Source organism: Polistes dominula, unplaced genomic scaffold (assembly GCF_049000335.1).
Source record: "Polistes dominula isolate Pdom_NZ unplaced genomic scaffold, Pdom_raw_medaka contig_18, whole genome shotgun sequence".
Lineage (NCBI taxonomy): Eukaryota > Metazoa > Arthropoda > Insecta > Hymenoptera > Vespidae > Polistes > Polistes dominula.
This window is the reverse complement of record NW_028301164.1, coordinates 5,007,501-5,018,937: the sequence shown is the minus strand read 5'-3', so window position 1 is coordinate 5,018,937 and position 11,437 is coordinate 5,007,501. Positions and strand designations below refer to the sequence as shown.

The 11,437-nt window shown below is 27.9% G+C and overlaps 1 protein-coding gene across 9 annotated transcripts in view; it reads right to left on the bottom strand.

Moving 5' to 3' along the window:
• Positions 1-1,319: 1,319 nt before the first annotated feature.
• Positions 1,320-11,437, bottom strand: part of hlk (hulk) — a 25,922-nt gene continuing 15,804 nt past the window's right edge. For 5 of the 9 annotated variants that reach the window (XM_089178804.1, XM_089178805.1, XM_089178807.1 and 2 more), the window contains one exon: positions 8,944-11,154. In XM_089178804.1, the coding sequence (XP_089034930.1) occupies positions 11,120-11,154 (35 nt within the window). In that variant the 3' untranslated portion in view covers positions 8,944-11,119. Of the gene's footprint in view, positions 2,848-2,922; positions 3,106-3,183; positions 3,508-3,648; positions 3,790-3,871; positions 4,055-4,131; positions 4,264-4,354; positions 4,440-4,535; positions 4,634-5,336; positions 5,442-6,355; positions 6,494-6,737; positions 6,927-7,276; positions 7,601-8,016; positions 8,149-8,943; positions 11,155-11,437 lie in introns of those variants that run through there. The other 4 variants (XM_015330209.2, XM_015330210.2, XM_089178809.1 and 1 more) reach the window with 2 other exon arrangements.

Sequence of the window (11,437 nt, the reverse complement as noted above, 5' to 3'; positions counted from 1 at the left end):
TTTATTACGTTTGTTTAATCTATTATTGTGTTTTTATTGATTTTTTTATGATTTAGCATTTATTTTTTAATTTGACGACTACCATAAAGAACACTGATTGACTTACGTAAGAGCTTTTATTGTTATTGTGTCATAATCCTTTTCATCGTTCTTGCCGATCCTGCTAAAATCCTTCATCTGATGAATACGTTCTTCATTTCTTTCAAATAATAAAAAAGGTTATTTTTTGATCATTTATTATTTTTAATACTATCTTTTTAATATGTATTTCATCTTATTACCTAAATTAGAATGATTATTTATTATTAATTTACTAACTCTCCAGCTGTAAATATTATGATATCAAGGAAATTTATCTTGTAAATTTTCGCTGAAACAGAAATTGTCGAAACCTTGTCGAACATGATCTTAAACAAAAATTTATTAAATCTTTTAGCCTTGTAAACTTATATTAATATTGTTATAAAAGATTTAATATATATATATATATATATATATATTTATTTTTCTATCTATATAGATTTCTTTAATAAGAATAAATCTTTTGATAGGCGAATATTTCATTTAATTTGTTTAAAAATTGGTCCAACGGTCCGTTCTTTATTTGTTTAGTCTGATTATTGGTATTTTCCTTGTAAGCTGTGGGTGGTAATATCTATCAGTCCTTTCGCGCGACAAGAAGATAAGTGCTGGTTACTATATATGTATATTAGGTATTTTATATTTAATTAAAAACTTATCCTCTTGCTTCGTTTTTTTTTTGTTTCTTATATTTTTGTGATATCTCTTCCTTACCTCCACCGAGGAGAATTATCAATGATAAACAATTATTTACAATTAATTAATTAGCGTAACGGAGTTACCAAATTGTAATAATTGTTGTATAATTCATATCAATAACTTGTAAAAATACAAGTATTTCTTGTTTTTTTATTTTACGCTAACATTTTGTAAATTCGTTGGATAAGTTTTGGACGTTTTGCGATCGCACATAATATCTGCGGACACAATATATTTCATTAAAAGATTATTAACAATTAGATCGTTCAATTCGATAAGCCTCTCGAAAGATAACATAAGCGGTAGAATGAAGTGCGTCATAATAATTCCTAGCTATCTCGAAATTATAATTAATATAAATAATTATTTAAATACGCAGAAGTGTATATATATATATATATATATATATTTGTGTGTGTGTTTGTGTTTGTGTTTGTGTCACATATTGATGATAAACATTCCTTAAAACAAATAGTGTCAAAAAAAAAAAAAAAGCGGAATTTGCTCCGGAGAGTTAAAGTTTCTCTTGTAAATTCCTCTTTGGTTTTCTTTTTTTTTTTTCATTTTCTTTTATTCATTAAGTAGAAAGAGGAATTCAATATTGTTTTTGTTAGGAGCGAATATTCGTAAAATAAAAATCTTACTAAATAAAGATGGAGAAAATCGGCGATTTTCTAAAAAGAACGAGGTCAATTCTCGAGGTCAATAGTCGAGGTAAAAAGCACTGTTTGTCTATTTTTCTTCTTTCAATTGTTTCTTTTCTTTTTGAATCTCTCGTACATGTATCACTATTATTATGTATTGTCAATTTAAGCGAAAATCCAACTTTTAGTATTACATATACATTACTTCAAATAGAATTATCGTACTTCTTGCAAACTCTGTATTCATGTAGCTCTCTTAATTTTGTCCTATACTCTCGTTTACATCGATATATAAATAAACATATTATTTTTCTTTGTTATGAACACTATGATCTTTGTTTAAAGGTCTAAACCGTGTTCAAGATACGATACATTTGGTCCACATATATACCCTGCTAAAAATTTGATTCGTAACAATGAAATAACGAACGAGGAGAGCCTGATAATAACGAGCTATTATAATTCTTGCATAGCATGTTTAATAGTTAAATAAATTAAAAAAACATAAAATAAATCCAAAGAATTTCGTTCAATCAAATATTAGAATAAGTTAAGAAAAAAATTGTAAGTATACAAAAGCATAATTGAGGTCTGGTGATTGATTATGAACATAGTCATTCGTTGAAGCATTATTTTATGTAATATTAACATTTTAAATGAACACGCGAGACAAAATATGCCTTTTTTAAAATGTTCAATAGTTTAGAAGAAAATTTGTATAAACACCAGCTTATACAATTGTATTCTTCATGATTGTTTTTTCTTTTCTTTTTTTTTAGGAATGTTCCAGTGGTGGAAATTTTTAGCAGGGCAAATACACCGATGAAACTATAATCGATATCACCGGAACATGGAGATAGCATCGATCTCATTCTAATTGTGACATTAGTATTTTTATTATTGTCGAGTCGAGAGAAATGAAACGTTTTGATTTGGAAGAAACGGTAGGTAAGCAGCATTCAACATTCAACATTTCAATTCATACAATCACAAATTCATTCATTATAGGTTTTACAAGTTGTATCATTTTTACATTTGTTTATATTCATTCGCTCTTTCATTCATTTATTCATTCATTCATTTATTCATTTATTCATTTATTTTCTTTCTCTCTTTCTCCCCTAAACGCTTTCTAAATGATCGCTTCTTATTTATTCGTTTTACTCATCAACTTAATCATTTTGTTTTGTTTTTTTTTTTCCAAGTTCTTTTCAGGTATCAATAAGATACATTTTTCAAGCTTGCTTTGGATGAGGCGTTGGAGTAGATGGTTCTGATCGAAAACATACAAGGAGGAAACCAGTATACATTCCAAAGACCAGTGTAGTGGCTATCAGGATATACATGTAGATGTTCAATTCTGGTTGACGATATCTGTTTTTACGAAGCCATTCTAGAACTTCGTCTTCTTTGTGAAGGTCACCTTTAAATTAAAAGTAATTATATGAGCCATTTATGTTGAAAGTGAAAATATCAAGTCTTCATTTGTTTATAATACCTCGGTAAATGCTGGGAAAACGTTTACGGAAGTAAACGATAGCCGGAAGTTTAGTAACACCCCATTTTCGAGCGTACCTTGGATCTGCCATTTTAACAAATGTTATATCTAAATTGTCCGTTTCTCCGTCTATCGTTTCTAATTTTTCATGAACTTCTTCGCTTTCTGTATTGTTATATTCATCTGAGGATAAAAATCAATCAAAAGTTGTTTATTACAAATTTAATTATATTTGTATGGTTATCAATCAAAATTACTTACAAAAGAATACAGCCAAAAATTCATTTTCATCTAACAATTTGTCGAGCATCTTTTTGTTTACTTCTTCGATTTCATTTTTAATCTCAAAAACGTCTTGAGAAGTAAGCCATTGTAAAATTTTGTCTTCTTGGGTAAGATCGCCGTCGTAAATAAGAGGTGTTCTTTTACGAAAATATACCAAAGAAGGTACATTTAAAATGTTATATTTTTCCGCAGTTTCGGTACTCGATATTTTCACAAAATCTATCCCAAAAAGATCAGCTTCGCCATCGATCTTCTCCAATGATTCCATTATTTCGTCACATTCTGCACAATCTTCGTCATCTATTTGATGATATACCATTAAGGTATATCAAATATTATTTCATTTTATTATTTTACATTTTCTTCTTAATTTTATATTTTTTATATATTTCACTTTATGTTCTAACATATTTACAGATGTTTTTTTGTTAAATCACTCACAAAAAAAGACAGCTAAAAATGGCGATTCATCCAAAAGTCTCTCCAACATCCTTTCGTTAACTGATTCAATCTCATCGGCCAATTCTCGATTATCATCATCAATTAACCATTCCAGGACTGACTCTTCATTTTGAAGATCACCTAAAATGTACAAGAATTTATATTTAACTTTATCATTTTATAAAATACGATGAAGTAAAAAGATAGAGTAATTGTCAAAGACCTTCGAACAAAAGAGGATTGCCATTACGGAAATAGACAAGAGCAGGAAAAGTTTTAATGGAATATCTTTTCGCTAACTGTGGATCTTGAATTTTCACCAAGTGTATACCAAAGACGTCACATTCATCGTCGACCCTTTCTAAACCTTCTAATATTTCGTCGCATATATGACAGTTTTGTTTGTCTGAAATAAATAGTTGTCTGAAAATATCTTGTGTTTTATCGTTGAATGTTTAACTTCAAGTTCAAAGAAAATCTTACAGAAATAAACAGCAAGATACTGTGTTTCTTCAACAAAGGCTTCCAACATTACTCGAGTTATCAGTTCAACACGATCTTCAGTCTTTTGTGTGATCAGCCATTGCAATACTTCCTCTTCTACGGACAAGTCACCTATAATCAAAACATTAGAAAGTCTAAAATTTTTAAGTGCATAGAGAAAGAACTTTCTTTCTTAAGAAGTGCACATAATACACAAACCTACCTTCGAATACATTGGGTATTTGATTTTCAAAATAAACGAGGACTGGAAAATCTGTAACACCGTAATCCTCAGCTACTTTGTGATCCTAAAAGTGAACAGATCTGTGATTTTACGTTTAGATACAATTTTGTTAAACAGTATAATGTAGGTAGTAATATTTAAATATCATACACATATTTACCTGTGTCTTTATAAAAGTAATACCATGTCTGTCGCAATCGTCGTCTATATTTTCTAATTCTTCTAGGATTCCCATACATTGTTCACAATTGTCGATGTCTATAAAAATTATTAAATCATTGAAACATATTTGTGATATAAATGGATGCTTAATAATATTTCGAGGAAATCATTATATTTTATTTTTGTGGTAACAAATGAAAAGTAAACAAAGAAATGGATTATATTTGTGACGTTGCTTGCGATTGAGCATGCCATTTAAGAGCGAAGTTATGTCTACCGTGCAGAAAGATAAATAAACGGTAAATAACAACATTTTTTGGACACACTGTTTACAACAGATTCTGCAGGGGTGGATGGGTGGTTTTTTACTACACTATTATTACTATTTGAACGTAACATGCTTAAATGCTCGTGCACCTATATATATAAACAGTTGTGTCATGTATGTTAAAATATCTATAAAAAAATTGAAAATTGAAAATATTCTTGAAAAATTGTTGAACAGACGGTGATATAACGGAGTAGTTTTAATTTTTTTCTCTATAAAAAATCTTAAATTTGTATTTTTTTTCTAAAGGTCATGGAAGTTTTTATTTTAATTATAATTAGTTAACTAATGCACGTATTAACTGTACGTGTGTTTTGTTTGTTGTTGTTGTGTAGTAGTAGTAGTAGTAGTGCATGATATTATATGTATCTTCACATAATTACGTAAAGATACAATGACAACAATAATCAGGATCATTAATCGTTCTATAAATTTTGTTGTTGGTTTCTTTGTGGTTTTTTTTATTTGTACCGTCAACATCCTCGGTTGTCTCATGTTCGTTGATCCTGTGCTCCCTGTGCCGTGTCTGCTTACGATGCATTTTTGCTTGACACATGTCGCAAAGCGTTCTGTTCCCTACGACATTATAGTATACACGTGTACACCACTTTTGGACAAATTATTTAGATCAAATGAATGTTTTATTCGTTGAGTATATCATCTAAAGAAAAGGAAATTATTTAAACACAGAAAAGATCTTTCTACTTTTGCTACTATTGCAAGTTATCGTATGCAACACGTTCTTAATGTCAATTCGGACAATCAAAGATTTTGCTAGATTCGTTTTTTCATAAGATACATATTTACATATGCAGGATAAAACATCAAATTTAATCATTTAAAATAACTTTTAAATTATATATTGTACAACAAATTATTCTTATATATGCCTTACCCTGTATCTACATAAGTAATATCTTTTCGATAGAATAATCGGTCGGATATCTAAAATTACACTCATTTTTTTCTGTTTAATTTTAAATATTACTTCTTTTTTTCCTAGTGTATACATAGAGAACAGCGAAATTTATAATAAATAATAGCAGTTGTGATTGATTTGAGAGCGTTAGTCACATGAAATATATGTATTATTAGTTTAATTATATAGACAGAATTTAGTTGATAAAAAGCGATTTAATTATGAATGCGTATGTATGTGCGGATGCGTGTGTTTATATGCTTGTTTATTTTCTAGTAATTTAATTACTTTTGCAATTGCAAGGTTTTTTTTTTTTTTTTTTACAAAAAAGCCGTAGTTTAATATACTATATAATATATACATATATTTAAATGAAATAAATTTTCGCGCCTTGATAGATTCTTTTAAGAATCAATAGCTGGCGCTTCGATCGACCCATCAATTTGCAGCGTTTCCGACGCATGCGCATAAATTTTCTCCTTTATTAAGTAGTAGAACGCACGGAAGAAATAGATAAAATATAATAAGGTATTTTTGAATTTAATTAAAATATAAATATTTAAAAACTTACAGAAATATACTGCCAAAGACTCGGATTCTCGAATTAAATTGAGAAGTTCTTCTCCATCCAAAGCTTCGATTGCCTCTCCTGATGGATCCTTTTGCGTCATTAACCATTGCAAAATCTGTTCTTCGTCATATAGATCTCCTTCAATGGCATACGAGAAATAGAAAATTAACAGGTATAAATATAATGTAATTATTTACTACTATATCAAAAATTATCATGAATATATTGTAGTATGAATAATTTGATTTTTGAAAAAAAACCGCGGTTTTTCAAAATTAACAATTTGCAGATGGCGTTGATGATCGTCTTCTATTTCTAACGGATTCGTTTGATTTTGAAATACTTGTTACTAGTTATTGCATTTATAATGAATTATTCTTACCAGCAAATATCACCGGTTCTTTCGATGTCATTTTAAAGAAAAGGATCCCTGGTAACGCAAATACTCCGTAATGTTTAGCGAGTTCCTTGTCGTCAATCTTTACAAATTTGATTCCTGCATTATCAGCTTCGTCGTCGATGTGCTCGATTTCTGCCAGAACTCTACTACATTGTTTACAATCGTTGCTGTCTAAACATGCACATATAGTGATGAATTTTTTAAAACATAATTTACATTCTATTTATTGATTTATATAAAAATCAAGCTTGCAAAATTATTTCTCAGTTATTCTGTGTATTAGGTCGATTCATAGTCATGTATAATTTTGGATTTAACATTATATTTTGTTTTTATTACACGCTAAGAAGACTACAAAATATGATGTTAATTTAGAGAGCGAGAGAGAGAGCGCAATAAAAAACGTCTTTACTTAGGTTAGTAGCCTTTTGTTTTTTATAACATCAGTGTAGTAGTAATCATCGTTAAGGATTAATATTTAATTTGAATAGTTGAATATATATATATAGATATTTACTCACAAAAAAATACAGCCAAGTAATCTGTACTTTGACGTATTTTATAAAACATCTTCTTGTTTATTCGTTCGATATGATCCGTTAATTCCATGTTATCAGGATCAGTCAACCAATCAAGAATCTCTTCTTCGTCATCGATATCACCATCATAATTAGTACTTTTACCTTTTCGGAAATAAGTTATACCAGGCGGGTTTCTATAACCATATTTTTTGGCCATTAAACGATCCTTCATGCGAACTATTTTAATTCCATATTCTGCAGCTTCGTCATCAATCAACTCAATGTGTCTGAGTACTCGAGGACTTTCCGGATCTTCTTCTTTGTCTGTGAATAATATGTTTGAGAAGAAAACCACTTGAATGTGTATTTCATATGGTATTATATTATTTCCACAACGTTCACAATTGATTCAACGTCGTCAACGATTGAATTGAAGAAGAGAAGATATTTTGAAGGTAAAAAAGGTTTAATTTAGTTTGGGTTAATATTTGAACAAATGTTAATTCAATTCTCGAGAAAATCTATCGCGTTGGTCAATAAGTAATCAGATAGATCAACATAATTTTATCGAAAATTAATAAAAATTATCTTTTTTTCTTTTTTCTTCAAATGTTCTTTTACATTTAGTAGAATCATCGCTCGTTCTAAAACACCCTTCTATGTAAAATGTCGATTGAAATATCATATTACTTATTGGCCAAGCTAATAAATAACGGATATAGAGGAATATACTTTCTTACAAAATATAACTGCGAGAAATTCCTTCGTATCAATATACTTCATTAGAGTTTCTCGATCAATCTCCTCTATGCTCTCGTCGGTTTTCTGTTTCACCATCCAATCGAGAACTTCAGTTTCGTCGAGAAGATTACCTGAGATATTGAAGAAAATTCCAATTTGTGTTAATTACTTTACTTACCGCAATTTCTCTCATTCTTTTATTCCTTTTTTTATCAACCATTTGCAGGAGTCGAGAAAGGAGTCCTACGAACGAAGCTGTTGTTTCTGCTTGCACATTTCTTTTTTCTTTTTTCATTTCGATTAATACACATAATTGTAGTTTATACTTACAGATTTAAATAGGAAAAACAATTGGAAATAATTTGAACGTATTGCGACTGAATTATTTCAAAGAACAAAATACTCTGGAATGGCTATTCGAATGATTAAAGTTTTCAAATAATTGATATCACGATGTAACTAATACTGTTCAAAATGAATATAGACCAGAATATATTCATTTCATTATTTAGTGCAATAAATATCGAATTGATAAAGCAATTAAAAGGGGAATAATCACTGAGTAAGTGATTTGTGTAACATGCGAAGGTATAACAAAACTTCAATGTGTTTTATTTGCGTTTTTTATAACAATGATCCATAATTAACATGGACTAAGCAAGATTTTTAACTCATAACTGGTAAACGTAAGTTGGATAGTTTATATTCTTTTTCTGTATGTCTTGATACTTTAATTACATAATAATAATAATAATAATAATAATAATAATAATAATAATAATAATAATAATAATAATAATAATAATAATAATAATAATAATAATAATAATAATAATAATAAAAACTTTTTTCATTTGTTTATTTAAAATTGTCATCATAGCAGTTATGAGTTAAGGATGTTAATTGATAACTAAATGAGAAACCCATTTATTATCGTATAATAATGTGTTTATTGTTGTACATATCGATTTTGTTCAGATCAACGGTGATAGTTTTCTTTATTTTGTAATTTTTTAATATGTTTTGTTATTAGTCAGTGCACAAGTGTCATTTATGGAAAATATTACATATTAAATTGTAATTGTTTTCTCTCAAATATTATTTAACGTTGAAACTTTTCAATATAACTACTAATCATTTTTAGATATGCGTGCAACAGATGACAGATCATTCATTGTGCTCTCTTCTCTCTCTCTCTCTCTCTCTATATATATATATATATATATATATATGTTTTAATTATAAATTTATTATTTTCATCAATACAAATTTTTCTTGATAATTTGAAATCTTATTTATTATTTTTATTATTTTTGAAAAATTTTACATATACGTAAAATACGTAAATTTATAAGTACATATTTTTTTTTATGTTTTGTTAATTCTGATATCGATGTTTATATATTTGACACTCTACGTATAATATTGGCGCGTGCAATCCAATAAGCAGAAACATGTTAGTGAGATAAGAGTTAATACTTTTCCACAAGATAATTGATTTATACGATATTAAATTTATGCCCTTAGATTGGATATGTTATATGCAGAGAGCTAAAAACAATAATCATTATGATCAGCACGCAATTCTTTTGTACAATAACGTGCACCGATCGTCAAAATATATGTATATATATATTTTTTAAATTTATTTTAAAGTCTATTAAATGAGTATCATCGATTGCAAACAACAAAGTGTTAAATTGAAATATAAACGCGAAAATAAATCTACTATAATGTTGGAGGAGTGAAAATAAGATAAAAAAAAAAATCGAAAAAAGATATTCCAATGAGTTTTATGTGCGTGATAAAAATTATTATAAATTATGGGATAATTATTTTTTGAAAAAAAAAAAAAAAAACATGACCGATTGAAGAAATTGAATAAACTCAATATATATATGATATATTTGTAAATCATGATAGAATTGCGTACGTGAGAAAACGGCAGCCTTTTTTTTTAAGCTTTTTATAATTCGTCTGAGATCCAAGTAACGCAGTCGTTTTCGTTTTTTTCTTTTTTTTTTCTTTTATACAAAAAAAAAAAAAAAAGAAAAACCGAGTCGCTAAAACAATAATCGCGTGATAAATCTAAATTTCACCCGACAAAAATAATTGTTCTAATTGTAAGTAAATAATTAAATTAGTATAAAATGTATTGACAACATTTCTAAAATTTTTTTTTCTCTCTATTTTTTTGATCATTTATATTTCTATAATGTCTCTTAGGCATTTATTTTGAATATATTATCGATGAAATGCAACAAAAATTCGATTATATATATACATGTATAGATATATACACAGAAATATACACATATATACAGAAATCGATGTGATGTTAATAATTGCGAAGGAACGCAGATATATATATATATATATATATATATATATATAATATTATTGAGAAAATAAAAGGAAAACCGAGAGACACTATTGAAAAGAATATGATCACTCTAATTAATTCGAAAATATAATAACAATGAATAAACATCTTAAATAATCAACAATAATTAATAATAAAATAATAGCGAAGAGGAAAAAAAGGAATTTAAATGAATAAATGAAATTTCGATACATTGATCCACCAAGAAAGAAAAAAGGAAATATATATATATATATATATATATGTGTGTGTGTGTGTGTGTGTGTGTGTGTGTGAAGAAACGATATGATAAGCCAATGTAATATATGTTATTATATTAAGAGACAATAATATGATCGTTTTATAATATTTGAAAATGATGAAGAGACGATGAAGAAGATTTTAACGAAGAATGATTGTCCGAATATATGTATATATATATATGATTCACAGAGAAAGCATTCTTCAAAAATGTGCTATCCCTTGAAATTTTGATTAATTTTCCTTCTTACGTTGTACAGTATGATCTTTCTTCCTATTAATCTAGACGAAAAGTTTTGATAATCCATTGGATATGGAATCTTCCTTGCCTTCCTATTAATTACTCGATTACGTTTTATCTTAAGCCTCGGTCCATCGATCTCTCTCTCTTTCTCTTTCTCTCTCTCTCTCTCTCTCTCTCTTTCTGTCTCTTTATTTTTATCTTTCTGTCAGGTTTTTTTCAGTTATAGTTCCTCTCCTTAAACCTTCATTAGGTATGGAAGACCGGCTACAACTGTAACAGCCGATAACACCGAGCTAATTTTTATATTTGTTTATTTATTCACTGATGAAAAAAATAATTATCTCAAGTGTCCATATAATCTCACATTTTTTTAATCATTTGTTTTATTTTTTTTTATTTTTTAGGTTTCATTCATTAATTTCTTTCCAGCGCTGTGGTCATTTTCAGTTGGGCCGTGTATTTAATGTATACTAGTATCGAGGTTACACACGTACAAGTTTATAAGACAAAGAAAAGTGGTAGCAGAAGTCTTAATATCTTATTATTTTAATTT